Source organism: Staurois parvus, unplaced genomic scaffold, assembly GCF_062004578.1.
Source record: "Staurois parvus isolate SC_StPar_1 unplaced genomic scaffold, SC_StPar_1.0 ptg001344l, whole genome shotgun sequence".
Classification (NCBI taxonomy): domain Eukaryota; kingdom Metazoa; phylum Chordata; class Amphibia; order Anura; family Ranidae; genus Staurois; species Staurois parvus.
In genome coordinates, this window is record NW_028319140.1 from 797,067 (window position 1) to 824,885 (window position 27,819).

Below are 27,819 nucleotides of genomic sequence, written 5' to 3' on the forward strand. Positions count from 1 at the left end.
GAATGTACAAGTGTACACCCCGTTCCTCAGAACAAACTATGTTTTTACTCTTCTATGAATTGTTTGAAACGTTTACTCCCATAAACCGTGAACGGCGCTCCGAGGACACAAAGCGCTCAGACGAAGACTCTTTGTAGTGATCACACAAGGACACAATGTCACCGCTTCTCAGCTTTGAACAGCAACACACAAACCAAGGTCAGCTTGTTGTGCCGGAAACCGCCGGCTGTGGCAATTTATGGCATGTTAGCAGTAACTGTGTTTTAGAATCGGAGGATTTGGCCTTTTAAGGTACTTTCAAGATGCTGCATATGTTGCCTGGGGCATAAAAACCCATTCAGCCCATGGACACATCTATCCGTACGTTCTCTCATTAAAAAAGTGAAAAGCATAAACAAATACGGGCTGATCTGCCGAAAATCCAGGTCTCAATTCACTAAAGAATATCGCACATTTTAAATGCGCATGTATGCAATTCTATCCAGATAACCAGTCAGGCATGCAGATCCGTAAAGCACATAGGTCATCCCTCTCAAATAATGACATCAGCCTTGGGTGCAGTGATATACCTCCAGGTCCAGAGAGCCCTCTTGCCCAAAGTGATAGGTAGATAGAGATCCCTCTCCTGGTTCCAGGTACCCCAGGAATTGGCTGATGCAAATCTGGAACCCTCCTGCCTGTACGCCCTGAATACTGAGCTGTGCACACGCAGCCCAATGTACGATTTTCGGGAATGCCGTCAGCAATGAACTCCTGCACGTGGCGTAATTTCGGCCAGGCCAATGAAAATGGCCAAAGATCAGGACCCAGAAGCTGAAGATGACAGCAGCCAATGAGGAGCCCTGTGACACTGCAGCGCTGCACTATATATATATACTACTCTTGTTATGAGGTCCAGTGATTCCTTGGAGTGTTCCAGCAGCTGATTTTTGAGCGCTCGCTTTACTTTTATTCCACTAAAGAATATCGCATGAGATAACTGGATCACGTGACATTTTTTTCCAGCTATCTTATGTGATATTCAGAATGTCAGTTCACTGACAATCCTGCAGTATTTACCGCAGTAGTAAAACACACAGAACATACTGCGTAAGCTGACTGTGACGTCCAATCACTAAGCTACAGAAATTAAAAAACTGCATTTGTTGAAAAAGTCGTGGTCTAGCTGCGCGTTATTCAAGGAATATATACGGTTAGCACTGGTCGTTATGGAGCTGGCACCCGCCGGCATCCTTAACAACCAGTAAATAGCTTGTTGTTAATTAGCGGGCAGCCACCGGCTTCCTTAGCAACCAGTAAATATCATGGTTGTTAAGGAGCGGCCAGCCACAGCATCCTTAACAACCACGATCCCCACTGACAGCAGAATGTAAACAAAAAGAAATACCAGCAGTAAAAAAAAAAACAGTGTGAGGGCCCTCCAATCTATACCAGCCCCATATCTCAGCATGCCACCCAGCAGGCCAGGAAAAAACAAGTGAGTACCCCCCACCCCCTCCTAAACCATACCAGCCCACATGCCCTCAACATGGTGGGGTGTGCTTTTGGGGAAGGGGGAGACCCCCACCCAATCACCTTGTCCTCATGTTGATGAGGACAAGGGCCTCTTTTCCACATCCCTGGGCAGTGGTTGTGGGGGTCTGCAGGCAGGGGAAAGAGGAGTATCAGAATCTGGAAGCCCCCTTTAACAAGGGGGCCACCAAATCCCGGCCCCCTCCCCCCCGTGTGAATGAGTATGGGGTACATAGTTCTCATGTTGATGAGGACAAGGGCCTCTTCCTCACAACCTTGGGCTGAGTTTATAAATATATTTTATTTTTCTGTATATATGTAAATGTTTTTATTATGTTGTTTGTAACATTTACACCAACACGATGGCACGGTAAGGCCTATTCTCCCACAGCAGATACTGAGCAGAGTTCGGGGGAGATTATGGGTGACACCTATTCTTCCATGTCATATACCAAGCACAGAGCGAGTTCCATTATATGGAAATGATGACACGGTGACACCAATTCCCCTCAGCATAGTACAGGGGGTCACAGCTACACCACGACTCCTATTCTTCCATCATACACAATGACTCCACCTTGGTGACACCAATCTCCAGCATAGTACAGAGGCGAATATGTCGATGTGATGACACCTATCCTCCCATGTGAAACACCGATCACCATACAGGGGGGATTGTGCCGACGTGATGACACCTATCCCTCCCATGCTGACTCCACGCACTTTCTGTCCCGTCTCCCCACACGCCAGCTCTTCATACCTCTATATAAAGAAGAGGTGTCATCACACATCCCAGCGTGAGAGATGAGCCGGATGTCTCGGCAGTTCTGCGATAAACACGCGGGCCACGTCTTATATTAGTCACATACGGGAGGAGCTCAGCGACCGTGAGAGGGAGAAGTCTGAACAACTACACATCCTCAAATTATATGTACAATATAAAATATGGGAGCTGCAAGGTTTATTCTGATACCTTCTAAAGATCTCTATGGAATGAGAAAAAAACAACTGAAAGTGTTCCTAAACCCTGGACCCCGCATTCACTGTATCCGCTCTCCCCGGACCCCGCATTCACTGTATCCGCTTCCCCCGGACCCCGCATTCACTATATCCGCTCTCCCCGGACCCCGCATTCACTATATTCCCTCTCCCCGGACCCCGCATTCACTGTATCCGCTCTCCCCGGACCCCGCATTCATGTATCCGCTCCCCCCGGACCCCGCATTCACTATATCCGCTCTCCCCGGACCCCGCATTCACTATATTCCCTCTCCCCGGACCCCGCATTCATGTATCCGCTCTCCCCGGACCCCGCATTCATGTATCCGCTCCCCCCGGACCCCGCATTCACTATATCCGCCCTCCCCGGACCCTGCATTCACTACATCCCCTCTCCCCGGACCCCGCATTCACTACATCCCCTCTCCCTCCCCGGACCCCGCGTTCACTACATCCGCTCTCACCATATCCGCTCTCCCCGGACCCTGGTTCGCCGTATCCGCTCTCCCCGGACCCCGCATTCACTGTATCCGCTCTCCCCGAACCCCGCATTCACTGTATCCGCTCCCGCCGGACCCCGCATTCACTGTATCCGCTCTACCCGGACCCCGCATTCACTACATCCGCTCTCCCCGGACCCCGCCATTCACTACATCCGCTCTCCCCGGACCCCGCCATTCACTACATCCGCTCTCCCCGGACCCCACGTTCACTACATCCGCTCTCACCGGACTCGCGTTCGCCGTATCCGCTCTCCCCGGACCCCGCGTTCGCCGTATCCGCTCTCCCCGGACCCCGCGTTCGCCGTATCCGCTCCCCCCGGACCCCGCATTCACTACATCCGCTCTCCCCGGACCCCGCATTCACTGTATCCGCTCTCCCCGGACCCCGCATTCACTGTATCCGCTCTCCCCGGACCCCGCATTCACTATATCCGCTCTCCCCGGACCCCGCATTCACTGTATCCGCTCTCCCCGGACCCCGCATTCACTATATCCGCTCTCCCCAGACCCCGCATTCACTATATCCGCTCTCCCCGGACCCCGCATTCACTATATCCGCTCTCCCCGGGCCCCGCATTCACTATATCTGCTCTCTTCGGACCCCGCATTCACTATATCCGCTCTCCCCGGACCCTGCATTCACTATATCCACTCTCCCACAGTACACAGAACATGGAAATGCAATTATTTCAGTAAATATAAACTGCTAAATACCATTTCTCATCAGCAGTATATAGCAGTCTTGTGACTTCTATCAGTGTCCAGCAGAGCACTGGTTAAACTTGCAGGAGGTTGTCCTATGAGGGTGCATAACCCCTGACCCTCTGTCTGGAGAGCACTGATTGGCCATGTCCCACTCCTGATTGGCTCACTGGCTGTAACTGACAGCACATTGCTGGATTGGGATGGGCCTCAGGTAAGTATTAGGGGGGAGGGGGTGGGGGCTGGCACACACAGACGGGTGTTTACCTGGTTTTGGGGCTCACAAGGCACTCTAGCAGAAAAGGGGAAAGGCTGACATTTTTGTAAGGCTGACATGGCCATGGGCATAATCCAGCCACCATTTTGTTGTAGCCCTAGAAGAGCCCCCTTTAATGTATAGCTCTTTGTGTGTCAGCTGTGCGGTTCAGGCTGTGAATGGAGGATGAGAATAAAGTGTGTGAGAGATAAGTCATCGGCTCGGAGTTGGCACGGAGCAGACAGAAGCTCCAGAGGATGGCAATTGTTCTCGCTCTGATGAGACGGTACGGGTAGGAGACGACTAATATCAGGTAGACAGGTGATGACAGAGAGATGGGGCTCAGCCAAACGTATGACACCTTCCCCTCCAGCAGAAGAGAACATTGTGATGGGAACGCTCCGTGTACCCGCCAATGACGAGACGTGCGGCTCATCTCTGAGCAGGATTCAGCATGAATCTCTTCCTTCTCAGGTAAGAGGCGGGAAGGAGAGATAAAAGGTCTCTCTTCTAATGTACAGAGAATGGAGGAGGACATGCTGGGTGTGATATGTGACAGAGAGGATATGGAATTTAGGACAGACACATCCTGGTCTTGGCTCACTTTGTATGGTGACCACGATTATTCAATGTACCTTCTCTAACCTCCCCCACCGCCTTCTCTTCTGATATTCTGCAGATTTTGAGCAGGCGTAGTGGAGGCCAAATTCTCTTAGAAAGCTGACATTACTGGCCAACCATCAGAAGGGCCATTCACCACGTGAGGGGTCCACTGACCACCACCATGGAGCTATGGCCTTGCTGGGCCAGAATCCCACCTGCTAGCAATGAAGTGACATCTCACTGGTCCATCCAATGAGGGAGCGAATCCATTGGAAATGTTTATCGGTCTACTATTGTTCCTGTCACTGCCAAGCTGTTGGAATTTCCCGTCTGGCACCCTCATAGCGTCACCAGAGAAAGCTAGTTTTTCCTACACAGGTCCAGGACAAAACCGATTTCTGGACTGCACCAGCGATAATCTCTGGGAAGGTGAACCTGCCCCACCCACCCCGCCTCAGGGTATTTGAGGATCTGCTTCTCACTCACCATTTTGGGTTTGAATGGTGGCTGGATTTCTCCGCCTTCCAGCTTCTCCCAGTCGATCCTCCTAAAGAAGGCGTGCTCCCGAATGTCCCTCTCCCCCTCCGGCCCGCAGCCCAGCCGCTTCACCGGGTGTTTCGTCATCAGCTGTAAAACAAAGAAGAACGCTTAGACTCGGTTCACACTACCGCGGTTTTACCCAGTTTGCAGCACGATTATTATATCGGTGACTTTGATGTGATTTTGGTTGTGTTTTGGATGTAGATTGCATATTCTATGGGGCCAAGATGCACCAAAGCAGCACAAATCACATCATAGATGTGCTGCATTGATGAGAGCAGGCACTATTGGAAGCAACGTGATTGCCATTGTCCTGCAAGTCACATCTGAATCCGGAGCCCTAAAGCCGTGGTGCCCCAGGGTCTCATGCAGCCCGCCCTCTGGTATAGGACGTGCGGCCCTCGGACCCCTGCAGTCTGCAGTGCACAGGTGTTCAACCTTTGGAAGAGTGAGGGCCACTTGCGTGATTTGGTAACCAGTCCGGGCCACAATGAAATAAAACAGTTCAGAACTTTGAATTTTTCATTTTGAACAGCATATTGAACATTTTCCTCCTAAAGCCGCTAAAGTCCGGTGGGAGAGGAGGAGAAGCCGGCTTTCAGCCGTTGCAGGAAGAAATTGGAGGAGATGGGTTCCTGCATATGCCGCCCCCACTGCCCCTCCTGGCCAAGTGTAAGACAGAATGTGACAGGAAGGCTCTGAAGCACGGGCCGGGGTCACTATTGCAACCCCTCACGCTCCTGGGCACCTGCGGCTTAGCTGCCCCTTTCCCATTGACTGCTATTATATCTTGTGGGTGTGGGGCAGTTTCTGAAAGAGCACCAAACCGGCAAGATATAATAGAAGTGTGCTATCCTGGCTTGAAGTCGAGGGCCACAGGTTGTGCACCCCTGCTGTAGTGGATACATTGATTAGGGTAATAGTATTGTATCCTGTCCTCACTCTCTGACCCTCATTTCCTCTATTAGTCTGCAGTCTCTTGACAGTCTTCTTTATGTGTGGCCCTTTGGTATATGATGTGTGGCCCTCAGCCATCAGCAGTCTGTAGCGGCGGGAATATTGATTAGGGTAATGGCATTGATCTCTAACAGCCTCATGTCAGAGACTGCAGACTAATAGAGGAAATGAGGGTCAGAGAGTGAGGACAGGACACATTGTTGGCTGAGGATCTGCTGCAGAAGACAATAGGAAGCCGGGAAGATGTGACATGCGGCTGGTAGAGATCAATATAATTACCCTAATCAATGTTCCTGCAACAGACTGCTGATGGCTGAGGGCCACACATCATATACTAAAGGGCCACATGAGTCCCTCAGGCTGCAGGTTGACCACCAGGGCCTTGGACTTACTATGACCCTCTCCGTCTTTATATCCCACTTCTAAATGGGCAGTTGCCTCCATACAACCAGCTTCTTATGAAACGCGTTGGTCGGGCCGGTGTTGGGGATCAGGCTATTAGTTTTGGGTTGAAAAGGAGAAAGAAATTCTATATTCCTTTCATTCTCAAAATCAAAGGAAAATGTGAAGCGAATCTCCGCAGGCTGCTCTCATTTTCCGTAGGGCGGTGAAGGTGTGAATTGGGCCCCGTGTAAATCTTCGCCGGGCTTTTGTCTGCTATGTCAGTGAACGGTGCCCGTGGCTTCGGCGTCACATTCCGGCAATTTACGGGAAAGGATTTAAACACACAGAAGGGAGTCTCTTTCACGGAAGATAAATGACCGCCATTAGCGTCGTGCGTTCGCTCGGAAGCCATAAAGCCGGCGCGTTCTTCTCCGGCACCGATTTCAATGTTTCGCCTCATCTCTCTGTAAGTGGCCGCGGCTCTTAATTAAAGATAGGAATTAACGATCTGCGTCCTGACACCTAATTAGCAGATGCGTGTGTTGTGGGGGGGTTCAACAAACCCTATCTGTGCGTGTAACCCTTTCCTTGCTGGACGCCGGCACCGCGCCGAACCCATTCAGGAGCAGAGGGGTTAACGCTGCGCCAAAGCATTTAATAGTTTCTATGGGAACGCGGAGTTGAAATAGAAGGAATGTCCTGTGGAGCGATCGCCAGTCACCGGATAATAATGTCATTTATTACGGAGCGGAATCGTGCGTCTCTACGGATCACATACCCAATTCATGGAGCCGCGGATGGCCGACCTGCCACACTTAAAGCAACATGTACCACTATATGGGCTCGCAGCCGCGGCAGTGTGTAAGCCATGTGTGCCCCTAGGACAGCCTATCAGGCGGCTGTTATCTTTTATATAAAATAGTCACATGTATCCTATGCCAATAGGCCCCGCCCCCTTTCCCCTATTTCATGACAGGCATATAGGAAGATAAATCAAAATATATATGTATATACTGTATATAAATACATCAAATAAAGTACAAAAAACTGATCGAGGATATGGAAGATCAACTTTCTCTTGTCTTTGTATAAGTCACGCCCACACTGCATGAGCTGTATGCCAGACACACCTATATGGCATGATCTGCATACAGGACACACCCACAATTTCTATTACCTGCACAGCGGACACTCCCACATTCCCATGATCTGCACAGAGAACACGCCCACATTCCCATAATCTGCACAGAGAACACGCCCACATTCCCATAATCTGCACAGAGAACACGCCCACATTCCCATAATCTGTGCACACAGAACAAGCCCACATTCCCATGATCTGTGCATAGACATGCCCACAATTCCATGATCTGCACAGAGGACACGCCCACATCCCCATAATCTGCACAGAGAACACGCCCACATTCCCATAATCTGCACAGAAAACACGCCCACATTCCCATAATCTGCACAGAGGACACGCCCACATTCCCATGATCTGCACACAGGACACGCCCACATCCCCATGATCTGCACAGAGGACACGCCCACATCCCCATGATCTGCACACAGGACACGCCCACATCCCCATGATCTGTGCACACAGAACAAGCCCACATTTCCATGATCTGCACAGAGGACACGCCCACATCCCCATGATCTGGACACAGGACACGCCCACATCCCCATGATCTGCACACAGGACACGCCCACATCCCCATGATCTGGACACACTCACATTTCCACGATCTGCAAACAAAAGACACACCCAAAATGTATTATTACCCGCACACAGGACACACCCACATTCAATGATCTGCATTCACCATTGTGAAAACAGGTAAAGTGCATCTATACCCAGAAAGACTACTAACGGCATATATTGGAGCTTACCAGACCTCAGATGTGGTGGCTGCATTTGTTTTCTTTTTTTTCCCCCTATATTTTCACCTGGTGATCCTGCCAGGAACACACTTCCTTTCCTAAGGTGGCAACACTCACTCATCATATCTATGGAAGAGAAATGTCATCCTAGGACATGACTGCCCCCCCCCCCCACTCTATAATATGGGGGGGGGGGTTCTGTGGTCCTCAGAGATAACTGGGAAAGCTGATAACATTGAATGAGATTTTAGGTCAGTGCATAGGAGGACACTGGATTTCTGGCAGGATCAAGGAGGATTTAGTTATACTTGTAGAAAAGAAACCTATTGCAGCCTCCATGTCTAAGGATGGGAAAGCTGCAATATAGAGAAAATCCTTTCTGTTACATTGTTGCTGGGTTTGGTACGTGGAAAGGCAGTGATGGAGAATGTTCTGAGCTTTGTGTCCACACATGGAACATTCAGTACAAGCCCTGCACCGCTCAGGATTCTAGGACCTCTTACCCCCTTGCATATGGATACGGCCTCCTTAGACATGGATTTCGGGTAGGACACGTTGTGCTCCATAATAGACTGGAAAAGCTCGTCCTCATCTTCACCATCGAACGGCGGCTGCGACAAAGGGAGAGGTGTGGTTACAGCATTATTGGACAGATTATATGTTTCAGGGGTTCTGGGACCGACGCTAATAACAGGGAGATCGATGTGACTGGAGGAGGAAGTGTGCCAGGTACACGAGATCTCTTCTACAGATACATTGTACAATGTTCTACCCAAGACAAATGCATCATCCAATCCACCACCACGGCCTCATGTCTGTTCATACAATGGAGGGGCTTCACCTTCATCTACATGGTAAACATGTTATCTTTGCAGCCTGAATATGGACGACTTCCAGCATGAGGTGTGCTCACCTGTCCGGCCAGCATCTCATAGAGCAAGACCCCGTAGGCCCACCAGTCCACAGACTTCCCATACGGCTGGTAAGCGATGATCTGAGGAGAGAAGAGGTAAAGGGATCTGTGTTAAATAATGTCGCTGTGTACGGGGACACAAGGCACAGGGAGGGTACAGGACGCAAAGTACAGGGACGGTACAGGACGCAAGGCACAGGGAGGGTACAGGACGCAAGGCACAGGGAGGGTACAGGACGCAAGGCACAGAGAGGGTACAGGACGCAAGGCACAGGGAGGGTACAGGACGCAAGGCACAGGGAGGGTGCAGGACGCAAGGTACAGGGAGGGTACAGGACGCAAGGTACAGGGAGGGTACAGGACACAAGGCACAGGGAGGGTACAGGACGCAAGGTACAGGGACGGTACAGGACGCAAGGCACAGGGAGGGTACAGGACGCAAGGTACAGGGACGGTACAGGACGCAAGGCACAGGGAGGGTACAGGACGCAAGGTACAGGGACGGTACAGGACACAAGGTACAGGGACGGTACAGGACGCAAGGCACAGGGAGGGTACAGGACGCAAGGCACGGGGAGGGTACAGGACGCAAGGCACGGGGAGGGTACAGGACGCAAGGCACGGGGACGGTGCAGGACGCAAGGCACGGGGAGGGTGCAGGACGCAAGGCACGGGGAGGGTGCAGGACGCAAGGCACGGGGAGGGTGCAGGACGCAAGGCACGGGGAGGGTGCAGGACGCAAGGCACGGGGAGGGTGCAGGACGCAAGGCACGGGGAGGGTGCAGGACGCAAGGCACGGGGAGGGTGCAGGACGCAAGGCACGGGGAGGGTGCAGGACGCAAGGCACGGGGAGGGTGCAGGACGCAAGGCACGGGGAGGGTGCAGGACGCAAGGCACGGGGAGGGTGCAGGACGCAAGGCACGGGGAGGGTGCAGGACGCAAGGCACGGGGAGGGTGCAGGACGCAAGGCACGGGGAGGGTGCAGGACGCAAGGCACGGGGAGGGTGCAGGACGCAAGGCACGGGGAGGGTGCAGGACGCAAGGCACGGGGAGGGTACAGGACGCAAGGCACGGGGAGGGTACAGGACGCAAGGCACGGGGAGGGTGCAGGACGCAAGGCACGGGGACGGTGCAGGACGCAAGGCACGGGGAGGGTGCAGGACGCAAGGCACAGGGAGGGTGCAGGACGCAAGGCACAGGGAGGGTGCAGGACGCAAGGCACAGGGAGGGTGCAGGACGCAAGGCACAGGGAGGGTGCAGGACGCAAGGCACAGGGAGGGTGCAGGACGCAAGGCACAGGGAGGGTGCAGGACGCAAGGCACAGGGAGGGTGCAGGACGCAAGGCACAGGGAGGGTGCAGGACGCAAGGCACAGGGAGGGTGCAGGACGCAAGGCACAGGGAGGGTGCAGGACGCAAGGCACAGGGAGGGTGCAGGACGCAAGGCACAGGGAGGGTGCAGGACGCAAGGCACAGGGAGGGTGCAGGACGCAAGGCACAGGGAGGGTGCAGGACGCAAGGCACAGGGAGGGTGCAGGACGCAAGGCACAGGGAGGGTGCAGGACGCAAGGCACAGGGAGGGTGCAGGACGCAAGGCACAGGGAGGGTGCAGGACGCAAGGCACAGGGAGGGTGCAGGGCACAGGGACACGGTGCAGGGCACAGGGACACGGTGCAGGGCGCAAGGCACAGGGACACGGTGCAGGGCACAGGGACACGGTGCAGGGCGCAAGGCACAGGGACACGGTGCGGGAGGCAAGGCACAGGGACACGGTGCAGGAGGCAAGGCACAGGGACACGGTGCAGGAGGCAAGGCACAGGGACACGGTGCAGGAGGCAAGGCACAGGGACACGGTGCAGGAGGCAAGGCACAGGGACACGGTGCAGGAGGCAAGGCACAGGGACACGGTGCAGGAGGCAAGGCACAGAGACACGGTGCAGGAGGCAAGGCACAGGGACACGGTGCAGGAGCCAAGGCACAGGGACACGGTGCAGGAGCCAAGGCACAGGGACACGGTGCAGGAGCCAAGGCACAGGGACACGGTGCAGGAGCCAAGGCACAGGGACACGGTGCAGGAGGCAAGGCACAGGGACACGGTGCAGGAGCCAAGGCACAGGGACACGGTGCAGGAGCCAAGGCACAGGGACACGGTGCAGGACACAAGGTACAGGACATGATACAGGGCACAATGTAGGGGCACAGTACTGGACGCAGTATTATTTGGGGGCACAGGGACACAGGACGGAACACAGTATTATTTGGGGGTACAGGGACATGGCCATCACGACACTGCTCCTGCATATTCTCCACCACGACAATGCTCCTGCAACTGATGCATTAAGTTACAATTTTTGAAAGAAAATTTGTTCGGAATTCGACCCGTGTATGGCTTGCATTAGTATGTGTATTCCAGAGAATGGGGTAGAATACCTTCCCTGCAGGAGTGGGATATAGGCCAGAAGAGGAGGCTCTATCACCTGAAGAACCTCCAGGGCCTCATCTCATTGAATTGATAATCCATCTGAAGACCAGAAAGATTGAGCACAAGAGCTGAGAGGACATCAGGTGACCAGACTGACCCACATTGTATAGAGTAGGCCAGAGTCTATATCCACCTCCCAAAACCAGACAGACTTCAAACACATGGCATTTCCGAATACCGAACCCCCCCGCAGAGGAGTCACGTGACTCTCTATGATCTCCAGAAAGGTCACAATACAGCGTCTATCTACCCCCCATGACTGTGATCCTCAGACCCCGAGTCCAGCCATGGGGCTCCTCCTTGTGCTGACCTCTCATTATAAATAGGCGCCCACAGGCCCGGGTCCCGAGCTCCCCGCTGCGTCTGGATCTGCGGTAATGAGAGGATTCTTCCTTCCACAATAGGAAAGGTGAGAGCCGTGTCATCCATGTCTAGAAGAGTCTGACCACAGCTCCTCCCCCTGACATAATGCCGCCATCCCTCTCTGTACAATGCAGCCGCTCCATGTGATGGCTCAAGTATGGAGAGCTCGAATTATCTCAGCGCCGCGCTCACAAGTCTAGCATCAAATTCTTGTCCTGTTCTATGAATGCCAACAAAGTCCCGTTCATTAATCGCACATTACAGGACACGGGGAGCAGTCAGGAACCTGGGATTAGGGCGCAGCCTATGTACCTCAATACTAATCCCCCAATTCTACAGGAAGACAATAGTCCTCTGACTGATACTCGCTTTTGCTACATCTGTGTTGGGGATCAGATGACCTTTGGCAATTTTTTTTCTGATTATGATAACAGTGGAGAGGGTGACAACGCAGGAAGACAATTGAAAGACAGAAATAAAACGTTGTCACCCAATTAACGCCTGAACAAGGATCTTCACAGTGGGATCTCCAGGGATTATTCCAATAAAAGCTGCAGGTTTAGGACCGGAGTATTTCACATTCAATTCATCTGTAAATCTCACAGGAGAGTTTATAGACTGCGATTACATCTGCTGCAGCACCATCATGTGTCTGCAAAAGGGCAGCAAATCTCTGTGTGTTGCAGGAAAGTGCACCATTCTAGGCAAGTTCCTACAGTGTACAAATGGGAACCGCATCTAAGTCTAGGTGCAGTGCATGTGCCAAAACGCATGGCACCGCGTGCTCCAGTGCAGAGAAACTTCTCAGAAGGGTGAGGCAATTTTTTGAGCTCTCAGGCGTAGGGCAGCCCACTGAAATGAATGAGCTGCTCTACATGCAACACACGCCCCAAGAGTGTGAACGCAGCTCTACATGCAACACGCGCCCCAAGAGTGTGCACGCAGCTCTACATGCAACACACGCCCCAAGAGTGTGAACGCAGCTCTACATGCAACACACGCCCCAAGAGTGTGAACGCAGCTCTACATGCAACACACGCCCCAAGAGTGTGAACACAGCTCTACATGCAACACACGCCCCAAGAGTGTGAACGCAGCCTAATATTAGGAAGTGCCGCAACCTCAGACATTCAATGTAAAAATGAATTACACACACAATTGCCCCAAGTATTGGGCCGCCGGCCTTTCCCCGCACATGACCTTTAATGGCCCCCCAGTCTTACTCCGTAGTGTTCAATATTGAGTTGGCCCCGCCCTTTCCCCACACATGACCTTTAATGGCCCCCCAGTCTTACTCCGTAGGGTTCAGTATTGGGTTGGCCCCGCCCTTTCCACACACATGACCTTTAATGACCCCCCAGTCTTAGTCCGTAAGGTTCAATATTGAGTTGGCCCCGCCCTTTCCACACACATGACCTTTAATGGCCCCCCAGTCTTAGTCCGTAGGGTTCAATATTGAGTTGGCCCCGCCCTTTGCAGCTATAACAGCTTCAACTCTTCTGGGAAGGCCGTCCACAAGGTTTAGGAGGGTGTCTATGGGAAGGTTGGACCATTCTTCCAGAAGCACATTTGTCAGGTCAGGCACTGATGTCGGGGGAGGGGGCCTGGCTCGCAGTCTCCGCTCTAATTCATCCCAAAGGTGTTCTATGGGGTTGAGGTCAGGACTCTGTGCAGGACAGTCAAGTTCCTCCACCCCAAACTGGCTCCTCCATGTCTTTATGGACCTTGCTTTGTGCACTGGTGCGCAGTCATGTTGGAACAGGAAGGGGCCATCCCCAAACTCCTCCCACAAAGTTGGGAAGCATGAAATTGTCCAAAATGTCACCTTAAGAGTTCCCTTCACTGGAACTAGGAGGCCAAGCACAACCCCTGAAAAAACACCCCCACACCATAATCCCCCCTCCACCAAACTTCACACTTGGCACAATGCAGTCAGGCAAGTACCGTTCTCCTGGCAACCGCCAAACCCAGACACGGCCATGGGATTGCCAGACAGAGAAGCGTGATTGGTCCCTCCAGAGAACACGTCTCCACTGCTCTAGAGTCCAGTGGCGGCGTGCTTTACACCACGGCATCCGACGCTTTGCATTGCACTTGGTGATGGAAGGTTGGGATGCAGCTGCTCGGCCATGGAAACCCATTCCATGAAGCTCTCTACGCTCTGTTGTTGGGCTCATCTGAAGGCCACACCAAGTTTGGAGGTCTTTAGCTATTGACTCTGCAGACAGTTGCCGACTTCTGCGCACTGTGCGCTTCACATGATATGGAGGGGATTGGAACGCCTGAATCGCATGATTGGGAGGGGATTGGAACGCCTGAATCGCATGATTGGGAGGGGATTGGAGCGCCTGAATCGCATGATTGGGAGGGGATTGGAACGCCTGAATCGCATGATTGGGAGGGGATTGGAACGCCTGAATCGCATGATTGGGAGAGGATTGGAACGCCTGAATCACATCATTGGGAGGGGATTGGAACACCTGAATCACATGATTGGGAGGGGATTGGAACCCCTGAATCACATGATTGGGAGGGGATTGGAACCCCTGAATCGCATGATATGGAGGGGATTGGAACCCCTGAATCGCATGATATGGAGGGGATTGGAACACCTGAAGCGCATGATATGGAGGGGATTGGAACACCTGAAGCACATGATTGGGAGGGGATTGGAACACCTGAATCACATGATTGGTAGGGGATTGGAACCCCTGAATCACATGATTGGGAGGGGATTGGAACCTCTGAATCACATGATATGGAGGGGATTGTAACACCTGAATCACATAATTGGGAGGGGATTAGAACACCTGAATCACATGATATGGAGGGGATTGGAACCCCTGAATCACATAATTGGGAGGGGATTGGAACCCCTTAATCACATGATTGGGAGGGGATTAGAACACCTGAATCACATGATATGGAGGGGATTGGAACACCTGAATCACATGATATGGAGGTGATTGGAACACCTGAATCACATGATATGGAGAGGATTAGAACACCTGAATCACATAATTGGGAGGGGATTAGAACACCTGAATCACATGATATGGAGGGGATTGGAACCCCTGAATCACATAATTGGGAGGGGATTGGAACCCCTTAATCACATGATTGGGAGGGGATTAGAACACCTGAATCACATGATATGGAGGGGATTGGAACACCTGAATCACATGATATGGAGGTGATTGGAACCCCTGAATCACATGATATGGAGAGGATTAGAACACCTGAATCACATGATATGGAGGGGATTGGAACACCTGAATCACCTGATATGGAGGGGATTGGAACCCCTGAATCACATAATTGGGAGGGGATTGGAACCCCTTAATCACATGATTGGGAGGGGATTAGAACACCTGAATCACATGATATGGAGGGGATTGGAACACCTGAATCACATGATATGGAGGTGATTGGAACCCCTGAATCACATGATATGGAGAGGATTAGAACACCTGAATCACATGATATGGAGGGGATTGGAACACCTGAATCACCTGATATGGAGGTGATTGGAACCCCTGAATCACATGATATGGAGGGGATTGTAACACCTGAATCACATGATTGTGAGGGCGGGGACAATACTTTGGGCAATATATATATATACACAACATTGTTGTATTTCTGCCCTTATACCTTTAGGAATTAGTAATCCTGTGGGGTGTCAGGAGATGACCGCGGCCTGCTGATGATTAGATCTGGAGAGCCTCCAGCGTATTGCCGCGCTCCCAGCTGCATTCTCCCCACTGTTTCCTGCCGCAGAAAATGAATTTCTCCGGGGTATTCCGGCTTTGTGTGAGGGACATGCACTGGGACATTTTGCAGGATTTAGGCCGAGCCCCCGCCGCGCACAATCATTACAGTGTCACCGGCTTTTTCCTGTGATTTCTTCTCCTCTAATATTTAATAAGCGCCGTTTCTGCGGGGCTCAGGTGCGTCGCCTCATCATCCGCTTTGTTGATGTTATTTAGGCCGTCTTATGGCGCTGAAAGCATTAAAGCGGATTATAGCACCTCAAAGTGCCGCCGCTGACGCCCGACCGTCATTTCCAGAGCCCGGCGCTGCACTGAAAGCGGCCAACAAAGGATTGACTACAAGTAGTGCTTATCGCAAGAGGATTAACTCGGCACAAAGGAAGCATCGGGCCCAAAAGGAAGCATCGGGCCCAAAGGAGGCATCGGGCACAAAGGAAGCATCGGGCCCAAAGGAAGCATCGGGCCCAAAGGAAGCATCGGGCCCAAAAGGAAGCATCGGGCCCAAAAGGAGGCATCGGGCCCAAAAGGAGGCATCGGGCCCAAAGGAGGCATCGGGCCCAAAGGAAGCATCGGGCCCAAAGGAAGCATCGGGCCCAAAGGAAGCATCGGGCCCAAAGGAAGCATCGGGCCCAAAGGAGGCATGGGGCCCAAAGGAGGCATGGGGCCCAAAGGAGGCATCGGGCCCAAAGGAAGCATGGGGCCCAAAGGAGGCATGGGGCCCAAAGGAAGCATCGGGCACAAAGGAAGCATCGGGCCCAAAGGAAGCATCGGGCCCAAAGGAAGCATCGGGCACAAAGGAAGCATCGGGCCCAAAGGAGGCATCGGGCACAAAGGAAGCATCGGGCCCGACGTCCAATCCACTATCGGGAAATGTTTACACCATTAGCTAGACAAGAAACCTTCCTGAGGAAATCAGCCAATTAGTACAGACAGCAATAACAATGTATTGTACAAAACCCGAAGCCGAGGATGCTTTGTGTACAGACCACGTACCGATTGGACATGATTTGGGAAAACGACACACCTCACAGCTGACAATGCATACTGCATCAGAGCAAAGGAACTGCCTGCAGAGCTCAGAGACAGGATGATTGCAAGGCACGGATCTGGGGAAGGCTACAAAAAATGTTCTGATGTACTAAAGGAAGGGAAATCAACCCGCCACAGGTGGAAGGAAAGAAAAGCACACAATCTGTGGGCTGCTTAATCCTTGTCGTCCACACAGGAAGTGAGGGGAAATCTACCCACAGGGGACACAGACATTCATTAAACCCTTCACATTGGTTACAGTAAAAAAGAAACAACTTTTTGGTTGGAGTTCCATCTTATAGAGGACGCTGGCCTTGCTGAGAGGCTCCATCTCCGATGAGGTTCAAGGATATAATTGAAGAATTCTATGCTAATCTGAGCAGCAGTTAATATAGGAGGGAAGATTGACCGGAATAAAAGCCGTAGATAGGAGATTTAGCCATGGCCCTTGTAAATAATAGCCGAATGTATTCCAATACAAACAGAAGGAGCAGAAAACTCAGAGTGAATGCAGCTTCCTCCAATGAAGAACAGACACGTGTGATCCCGAGGGATGAAGATCGGCCATTATCCAGCTATGTAAATATGAAACACCTAGACAGATCCACCTTTCCTGATCCCTAAACCCCCCCCCCCCCCTCACCAACTGAGGGTGTCTGGGGAAGACCCCAAATATTCTCATCAGGTCATCACCTATCCGCCTTTACATTGGAAGGTACACGGGAAATACTGATTATCTTAGTATAGTAAAAGGAACCAGATAGTTACATTGTTACATGGGCAGCACAGCAGCTAATGGTTAGCACTTCCTCCTGGCAGTACTCGGGTCGTTGGTTCATCGAATCCCAACCACGGCACCACCTGCCTGGAGTTTGCATGTTCTCCCTGTGCCTGTGTGGGTTTCCTCCGGATTCTCCAGTTTCCTCCCACACTTCAAAGACATACTGGGAGGTTAATTGGCTCCTGTCTAAATTGTCCCTAGTCTGTGTATAAATGTGAGTTAGGGACCTTAGATTGTACGCTCCTCGGGGGCGGGGTCTGATGTGAATGTACAATATATATATATATGTGAAGTGCTGCGTACATTGATGGCGCATTATAAGTACCTGTAATAAATAAATACCTTGTAGTCCATACAGTCCTCCCTCTGTGTGTGTAGGACATATCCATAAATCAATGTTCATTCCACCCTCCTGTGTAGTGATCACACCACCCCACACACCTACCAATTCCACCCCGCCAAAGAGATCCCCAGACCCTGAGCACAGCCTGCACCGCCCAGCCTGTCAGTGTAGGAAGTAATTAGATGGCAGCCGTATGACAGGCCTCCGTGACAAGGGACCCCCAGAGCACAGGGAGGCGCTCCAATTCCCCTCTACATTTATAGAATCTCCCCCACCCCTAGAGAGAAGCTGCGGGCTCCACCCCCACTGAAGGCTCTATTATAGGTGATGGTGACACTCATGATTAATAGCGGAGCTCTTCCTGAGGGATCAGACAATGGCAGAGATACACTAAAACACAGAGCAGACAATGTACAGTATACAGGCTTTGTGTCCTGAAATATGCCACCGACAGACCACTGATGGCATGTTTCTGCATCAACATGTGCTACAACCAGAACTCTGCACAGCACCCAACCTCCTAAAGTGGATGAAAGACAAGACTTTTTTTTTTCAGTGCTGGAAGGGTTAGTTAATGTGGTATTAAGGGCAATTTAAAAAAATGTTATACTTCCCGGCTCTGTAATAGTTTTGCACAGAGCAACCCCGATCCTCCTCTTCTCAGGTCCCCTGCTGGTGCTCCTGGCCCCTCCCTCCTGCTGAGCGCCCCCACAGCAAGCAGATTGCTATGGAGGCACCCAAGTAAGCTCACTCCCGAGCAGCTGCTCTGTGTGTCCTTTCACACACAGCGCCACAGCTCAGCCCCACCCCCTCTCTCTCCTCATTGGCTCACTGGCTGTGATTGTGAGCCAAACAACAAAAGTGGCCATTTTTTGTACTGTGATTGAGAGCTTCCTGCTGCGGTCTCACCCAGTAAGGAGGGAGAGTCCCCGGAGAGTCGAGACTCCCGTGCACATTGTTGGATGGAAATGGGGCTCAGGAAAGTATTGAGGGGGGGCAGCTGCACACAGAAGGGTTTTTTTACCTTCATGTACAGACTGCATGGAGCCTTTACAATTACTTTACTAGAAAGACCCACCTCTGTCACAGGCAGAAAACTGATAGGAAAATTACAAGTTGTCACCAGAACAGGAAATGAGAAGATATCTTCCTATGGAGACACCTGTTCCAGTGACAACATGGAAGAGAGATTTCATGGTACCTCCCACTGTGTTTCCAGGATAGGAAATTAAAAAAAAAAATTAACATAATCCTAATCATTCCCTGATCCTAAATCCCCCAAAAATGAGGATTTACATCCAGGGTAGGTTCGATCAGTGGGGTTCATGGTATAGAGGCATGTGACTGCCTACTGACAGGACAGGTCCCTACACTGTAGGAATGAGCCCCCATCGTCACACCTTCTCAGTGTAAGAAGCTACAACCCCCTCCCAGATGTAGACGGCGCGGTGACAACATTGGTTTAGGGATAATCAGTGGGCGTGTCTTCCAGTCTGTGGGGAGGAACAGGATGTGATGTATAGTGAACACAGACAGTCACATGCAGTAAGAGCCAATAGGCTGGGACGGTGGAAGAACAGGTACCTCGGGGGCGATGTAGTCTGGGGTTCCACAGAAAGTTCGAGTTGTCACACCGTCCACCATGTGCTCCTTACACATTCCAAAATCTGCGATCTTTATGTGACCTTCGGCGTCCAACATGACGTTATCCAACTTCAGATCTCTGTGGGGGGAGGGGAGCCAGTCAGTGCTTATTCTAGGCTGCAGGAAGTGATAGGAGCCTCCATGACCCCTCCTGTATACTGCCATATTATTGGCATCACCAACTCCAGGTTAAACATTCTTTTTAGTTTTGGCTGGTAGGGTTGGATCCTCTGCCAGGTATTCATTGCTTGAACAGAAGGGACCAAGTATCAGACCATCAATTCCAAAGTCTATATCTCCTTTATCATTGACAGTAAAGTCACATCCAGTGGAAAGAAAGTATCCAACATGTTTTGGAGCCAAGGGATCCCCCCACTTTGGGGTTCAGATTTGGTGGTTAGAATTCCAAGATGGAAGTCCTTTGTTCCCTCCCCCTTCTTCCTGCCCACATCACTTGCTGTTCCATGACCTCCATGGACCAGCAAAACAAGTTAATTAGCATATGAATGGAGAAACCCAGCTTCTAAATACAATACCTGGTAACTAAAATGTATTGTTCCATATAGTCCCGGATCATTAGTCACAGCAACACAGGTATGGCCTCCTGGACAGATGTGTTAAAAGGGAACGCCGCTGTACAGCCATGGACTTCTGCATGCTTACCTGTACTCCTGTCCAGGAGGTTATAATGGAACAACCAAGGCTGAACCCTGAGGAAAGGCGATTCTTTGACAAAGATGTTAGCAACTTTATTTCAACTGGATGTGTTTACTGTCAATAATAAAGGAGATTTGGACTTTTGAATTGACCGTTTGGCACTTGGCCCGTCTGTTCATGCAGACTCCTCACGTTGGGCGTGTCCCACTCCCCCGCTTTATGTTTTCTAAGCAGACAAAATCCATTTGACAAGAACCAGTACCAGCCGGCGTCTGAAGAAAGCCAAACTCTATGGTGCTCTATGCTTCCCCATTTCCTCTTTGTTATTTTTTCATTAAAAAAAAAAATCACATTACAAGTTAAGAAAAATTTCCAAAATATTCAACAGCATACAATACCCTTATACCTCTAGAAAAAAAGAGAAACCCCCACTCCTACCCCCTCGCCTTTCCTCTTCGGGTGTCACTGGTACAGGAAGTGAGGCGGAGACTATTCTTTAGCAGTGTGAGGAAAGATTGGCTCCCTTGGATGTTCCGGCACACAGAGCCAACCGACAGAAAGCAGAAACCAAAAAGACGGAGCACCAGACCAAACCAATGTCATGGTTAGCGCAAGAAGCAGCCGACGCGTTTCGGGGCCAGACCACTCCCCCGTCATCAAGGCTTCAACTATAACTAAAGGCAAAACTTTTATTTTGAATTTTGGATAGAGGGGAAGATGGACTAGAACACCTGATTTTTGTTGCTGTCCCTGCTCCCATTAGGGAGATTCTCCCCTCTCTATTTGTCCTGTTTACCAGTGTCAGAAAAAGTGAAAGTAAAGAAAACCCCACATTTTGGGTTGTCCCCCGAAAAATAATAGATGGGAAATTTTCCAATGGGGACCTGGGGGTCCCCAAGGAATTCCCTTAATGGGTGGGGATTATCACTCACTTCCTGTTTTGGCTATAGGACAGGAAGTGAAGAGATATCTCCCTAATGGGACAGATGGAAAAAAATAAAACTGTCCGGGGTAATAACCTTCCCTTACTCTATCCAAAATGAAAAAAAAAAATGGTTTGTAGTTCTACTTTAATATCTAGTCAGAACTTGGATGGAATGAATAACAGGATTTCTGAAATAATACTGGATAGGGGGAGCTTGTGATCAGTGCCAATCGGGTGAACTGCGATTTGGAAACTCGAAGTCAGTAGGGGGCCCCATGAGATGCCCCTGGTACCTTTTTCATAGGCTTTTTTGAGTTTGGGCAAGGACACAGGGGCCCCATGATTCCCTATTGCCCGGGGGCCCCATGAGTTGTCAGTCCGCCCCTGGTGTCAATAATGCGGACACAGCAGGTTGCTGGCTCTCCCTATCCTATACACATTCATATACAAAGCCTGTTCCTGAGTCCATTCAAGTTCCCTGGTGAAGCGGTCAGGACTGTGAAACGCGTTGCCGCTTTTATAACCATTAAAGTGGTGTGGACTCTTCCACCAATTGTTCTGGCTCTCCTATTGGTTTATGTTTTGAATGACAACCATCCAGGCCCTGTATAGAACCAAATCTTCCACATCTGCTACAAGAAGGTCTAGTGGAAGCCAAATTCTCTCCTATCCCCGCTTTTACAGTAAAGAATCCTTTACACAGGTTTAAAAAGCAAACCTCTCATCTTCTCCCAATGCAAGTCCCGCACTCACCTGTACACGATCCCTTTCTTGTGCAGGAAGAACAATCCCACCGATATCTCCGCTGCGTAGAACCTGACAAAGAACATGACAATGTTGTGAATTCCATATTCATCCTCATCTTCCAGTACAGCTACAAAATAAGCAGAGACACAGCGCATTCACCTACATCATTCACCCATCCAGGTGCCTAAGGGCAGCAACATGAGCATTTGTTAACCCCTTCAGCTCCAGAAGGTTTGTTTTCCCCCGTCATGACCAGGCCATTTGTCCTGTTCAGCACTGTGCTACTTTGACTGGTAATTGCACAGTCATGCAAGGCTGTACTTAAATTAACTTATATACAGGTGTACCTCGGTTTATGAATGCCTGTTAATGTAATTTTTGGTTTACGAATTAAATGGTGTTAAATGTGCGCCTATGTGTAATGTGGGAAGGGGCTAACATCTAGGGGCGATCAAGGGGTTAAATGTGCGCCTATGTGTAATGTGGGAAGGGGCTTCTAGAGGCGATCAAGGGGTTAAATGTGCGCCTAACTATGAGTAATGTGGGAAGGGGGTTAACATCTAGGGGCGATCAAGGGGTTAAATGTGCGCCTATGTGTAATGTGGGAAGGGGTTAACATCTAGGGGTGATCAAGGGGTTAAATATGCGCCTATGTGTAAGGTGGGAAGGGGTTAACATCTAGGGGTGATCAAGGGGTTAAATGTGTGCCTAACTATGTGTAATGTGTGTACAGTGTGCTACTTTTACTAACTGATCTCTTTGTTTCTCATCCCTGCTTCGCAGGGAGAAGAAACAGAGAGATTGTTCCCTCTGTACAGAGCCCTGTGTTGATTTTCAACACAGGGCTCTGGGCTGTGATTGGACACAGCTGATCAGCAGGTCCTGGCCCTGGATCATTGGCTGGGACCTGCTGACAAACTCCCGCTGTGTCCAATCATGGATCCTACACCGGGAAGCAGACAATGACGTACTGGTACTGTGATGCTCGTCTGCGGGCGGGCAGTCCGGAAGTAGTTCATAATTGTATATGTTGTTGTTCTCATTTGATTTATAAGTGGTTGTCAACCTCTGAAATTAAAAATGAACAAAGCATATTCTTCTATAGCGTGTGCTTGCCTCTATGCAAAGAACACACCATCCAAGGAGATGGGCCACCCCCTTCCAAAACATAGAAGGTGACTGACAGCTTCAGATGTGCATGTTTTCCTATGAAACTGTGTAAAGGAAGCGTGCGTCCATTCACCCCACTCAGGTCTCAGATTACACTCAGCTCCCTGCTCTATGCTGCACAGTGTGTGGCATCAGATCCTCACCCCCCGCCTTCAGGAGCTCAGGGCTACAATGTAAATGTGTGCTTCAGGAGGCTATAGAGGAGAGAGTGCTACAGATAAACAGGTACAACCTATGTAGGAGGATTTGTTACTGGGTGTATGGGTTGTTCAGGTACTCATAGTGGATTTGGGACAAGTTTCCGCTGGTAATGATATTCTTGTCCTGATTTGTTGGTTGTACATGTTCAGTGGGCAGCATCGCCGAGTTCCGTAAAGGCGGCCATGACTTGTACTTGACTCTCGCTGACGACACATCGATCTGAAGGAATTAAAGTGACTTGTGCTGGAAGGCCTAAGTGAAGGTTAATGACACCGATTGGCTCTAAGCATTAATCAGCCACCCGCATCAGGATTGGAGGTCTCGTGGCCGTCCTCTTCAAAGCAGAGTCAACCGGCGATTAGCATGCAGAGGAGTACGGCGGGGGCTGAGTGGGGGGTAGCGTTGTGTCATTGCGGCTATGACCAAAGATGGCGTTCCGCTCTTCCTTCCCCCGGCCGTGTGCACATACTTGGAACTTCAATGTCTAATTATTAATCACAATCTCCTCTATGAATGGCGGCTCTGAGATTCGACCGCCATATCGGACTCAGCGTGAGGGAGCATCGCGTCAGCCCACGGCCAATTAGAGAGGAGGCAGAGGGCATCTGTGCGCCGTCTCTGCTGACAACTGGAGGAGAGACGTGCCTGCAGCGGGATGAATATACTTCTCTGTAATGCGGTTTGTGACAATCCTCGCGGTGCGCACATTAGACACACCGACTGCAGATCAACACAGACCAGCGCATTCTACGCCGCGTTCAATATTGCCTCTAAAAAGCTACAAATTCACCAAAACAAGTGAAATGTATCACTAAGAATCCCGCCAATGACGCATTTATCCTGAAGAGACGCAGGGATGGTGTGTGCTGTATTGTATCATACCTGCCAAAGAGGTACGACCAACCCGGGGCAGCAACAGGTCCCCTGTCCCGGGGGCAGCAACAGGTCCCCTGTCCCGGGGGCAGCAACAGGTCCCCTGTCCCGGGGGCAGCAACAGGTCCCCTGTCCCGGGGGCAGCAACAGGTCCCCTGTCCCGGGGGCAGCAACAGGTCCCCTGTCCCGGGGGCAGCAACAGGTCCCCTGTCCCGGGGGCAGCAACAGGTTCCCTGTCCCGGGGGCAGCAACAGGTCCCCTGTCCCGGGGGCAGCAACAGGTTCCCTGTCCAGGGGGCAGCAACAGGTCCCCTGTCCCGGGGGCAGCAACAGGTTCCCTGTCCAGGGGGCAGCAACAGGTTCCCTGTCCAGGGGGGAGCAACAGGTTCCCTGAGCAGGGGGGAGCAACAGGTTCCCCACACTGGAGCAGCAACAGATTTTTTTTTTTGTTCTTTAAGTCCGCAAACGTGCAACTATAACAAAAAAACCCATAAGTGTTCACAAAAAAAGTGCACTTAGGGGTGTGCTTTTGTCCTACCCCTAAAGGGGCTGGACCGCTACCCTGATCCCCCGGGGCACGAAGCTCCTGACAGGGACAAGGTTCCCATTTGGTCCTCCTGGCCAAAAGGCCTGGTGGACCACCGTTCCTTGTGTCCAGCCGAAGCCGGACATCCAGTACTTGGTCAGGGGGCTCTCCCAAAGAGAAAACCCCCCTAGGGACAGGGGAGGAAGGAACCAAAAGGCCCCACATCCTCCCCCTAGACTTCAGGGCAGGCCCGAGGACCCACACCCTCCATCATGTGAAGAAAACACACACATAAGTAAGAAAAAGTGACAAAACGTGGGAGTGATAATAAATTAAATAAATAGAAAATAAAAAAGTGGTCGTGCCAAATTGTGCACAGACCAGGCCTTGAGGCCTGTAGCAAAAATTGCCCTGGTCCTAGCCAAAAGGCCTGGTCCCAAGGGCGCTTGTGCAAAAAGAGTGAAAACGCAGTGACCTTGTGCCATCTTCACACTGTGGGGTCCCACACCCAGGTGTTACTAGTGGCACCCCTGAGGGCGTCTACTCAGGGGGCACTGAGTCTGCGGACTTTCTGCCTTCCCGACCCCTGGCCAGACAAAGTAGATCCGTCCAAATCAGGAGGTACTGGGTCCTTCCGGTCTCCTCGGGGGAATTACTCACAGGCCCCAGCTTCTACTCGTGGGCACCACGCTTTCTGTCCCCCCGGTACTAGCCTTCCAGATCCCCATCATACCAGTGAGGGTACTATACAACAGCCATCCCCGCAAAGCTAGAATGGCCGGGAGCGCCCCCACTGGACACTGATAAGAACAGATACTACACTTGATCTTAGCCAAAAGGCCGAGAAGCGAACTGGGGCAGCAACAGATTCTCCCTCTGCATGGGGCAGCAACAGGTTCCCCACCCAGGGGCAGCAACAGATCCCCTCCCCTGGGGCAGGAAGAGATCTCCCCCACACATGGAAGGAACAGATTCCCCCACCCAAAAGAGAAGAAACCAATCCCCGGTAACCATAAATCCTTACACTGCTTGGGGCTCTTTGAACTTCCCGACTTGCTGGATGTGGTACATGAGGTCTCCTCCATTCACATACTCCATCACAAAGTACAGGCGGTCCTGGAAGTACAGAACATTCCATGGTCACTCTCTGCTGTCTCAGCTTCTGTCATATTAGTGGAAGTCTGGCTGTTCATTGGCTGGCAGGAATTTAGGAAGGGAAACCCCGGGACTCAGCACTGAGATCCCACCGCCGGAGTCCCTGAGAGACCATCCACCATACATGGACATGTCGGTTTAGGTGGGGACTGTCCTTCCCCCATCTGACCCCCCAGCCTGGCCCTGTCCTTCCCCCATCTGACCCTCTCTTTCCCCCATCTGACCCCCCAGCCTGGCCCTGTCCTTCCCCCATCTGTCCCCCCAGCCTGGCCCTGTCCTTCCCCCATCTGTCCCCCCAGCCTGGCCCTGTCCTTCCCCCACCTGACCCCCCAGCCTGGCCCTGTCCTTCCCCCACCTGACCCCCCAGCCTGGCCCTGTCCTTCCCCCACCTGACCCCCCAGCCTGGCCCTGTCCTTCCCCCACCTCACCCCCCCAGCCTGGCCCTGTCCTTCCCCCATCTGACCCCCCCAGCCTGACCCTGTCCTTCCCACATCCGACCCCCCCAGCCTGGCCCTGTCCTTCCCCATCTGACCCCCCCAGCCTGAGCCTGTCCTTCCCACATCTGACCCCCCCAGCCTGGCCCTGTCCTTCCCCCATCTGACCCCCCCAGCCTGACCCTGTCCTTCCCACATCTGACCCCCCCAGCCTGACCCTGTCCTTCCCACATCTGACCCCCCCAGCCTGAGCCTGTCCTTCCCACATCTGACCCCCCCCCCAGCCTGGCCCTGTCCTTCCCCATCTGACCCCCCAGCCTGGCCCAGTGCCCATCTGTGGGGCTCTTACCACTGTCTGGAAGCAGGAGTGCAGCTGGGTCAGGAAGGGCGGCTTGTCCTGCAGAGCTAGCACTCTCTTCTCCACCATGGTACATTCTACGTCGTCATCCTGGATCACCACATCCTTCTTCAGGATTTTTATAGCATAAAGTTCATCGCTGCCTTTCCTCTCCGCCAACATCACCTGCCAAAGGAACAGAAAAATGATTGTACCCCCATATCTGAGAACATGCTGGGGGCTCCCCGATACCGGGAGAAGGCACAAGGAGATATAGTATCAGTTCCATGAGTGCAAACAAATCCCTGTTGATCCTGCCAGAAATGTAGTGAGCATCATGATACCCATGAGCACAAATGGAGAAGGAATCGGTTCCATTGTTCCCAGCTATACCCCTTCTCTATGGTATGGAGATGAGGGGAGGCGAGATGTCATGTGATTTTGTTCTCAGGTGACAACGCCACCTCCATAGATACAGAACAGAAAGTCAGGGTTGTCACCCTAGGGCAGACGGGGTGTTAATGGCAGGATCAACAAAAGTAAACTAATGCAGCCACCACATGAAAGGATCAGTAGATTGCAGTAGATTATATTGGTGTTAGATGTTTTACAATGTAACAGCTGCAATTAATGTGATATAGGAAAACAAACACAGCCGCCACATCTCTGGACTGGTACGGTGCAATATCTGACATTTCTGTCTTTGGAGTTGGATACATTTAAAGTGGTTGTAAACCTCAGATATAAAACATGAACAAAGCACATCCCTCTATAGTGTGTACTTGTCTCAATCCAGAGCACTGAGTGTAATGACTGTCTGCTGCCTCCTTCCTCTGCTATCAGCAGGAGTCACTTCTAACACCAAGCGATAAATGGTGACAGGGGAGGGAATTCCAGCACACAGCCTGTGATTGACAGCCTCAGCTCTGTTCCTGTGTGAAGGTGGTGTGTCCCTTTCCTCCAATCAGCTCTCACTGAGCTCTGCAGAGTGTAATTCAGCTCCATGCCCCCTGCTTTCTGAAAGCTCAGACAAGCTTTATTAATTCTGCACAACTGTAGAGAATAGATGGGTGCAGATAAACAGGTACAACTTGTAGGATGATTTGTTTCATCTCTGGGGATATGGAGG

At 51.5% G+C, this 27,819-nt stretch overlaps 1 protein-coding gene and 1 pseudogene across 1 annotated transcript in view; both read right to left on the reverse strand.

The window, feature by feature from the left end:
- PRKCA (protein kinase C alpha) overlaps positions 1–26,876 on the reverse strand; it is a gene marked incomplete at its 5' end in the record, with an annotated part of 38,182 nt that extends 11,306 nt beyond the window's left edge. Inside the window, 7 exons of the mRNA XM_089661472.1 lie at positions 5,062–5,202; positions 8,844–8,951; positions 9,254–9,334; positions 19,607–19,745; positions 22,002–22,064; positions 25,789–25,880; positions 26,703–26,876. Of these exons, the coding sequence (XP_089517598.1) occupies positions 5,062–5,202; positions 8,844–8,951; positions 9,254–9,334; positions 19,607–19,745; positions 22,002–22,064; positions 25,789–25,880; positions 26,703–26,876 (798 nt within the window). The remainder of the gene's footprint in view (positions 1–5,061; positions 5,203–8,843; positions 8,952–9,253; positions 9,335–19,606; positions 19,746–22,001; positions 22,065–25,788; positions 25,881–26,702) is intronic.
- LOC149436793 (U2 spliceosomal RNA) lies at positions 25,456–25,616 on the reverse strand (annotated as a pseudogene).
- Positions 26,877–27,819: the final 943 nt, after the last annotated feature.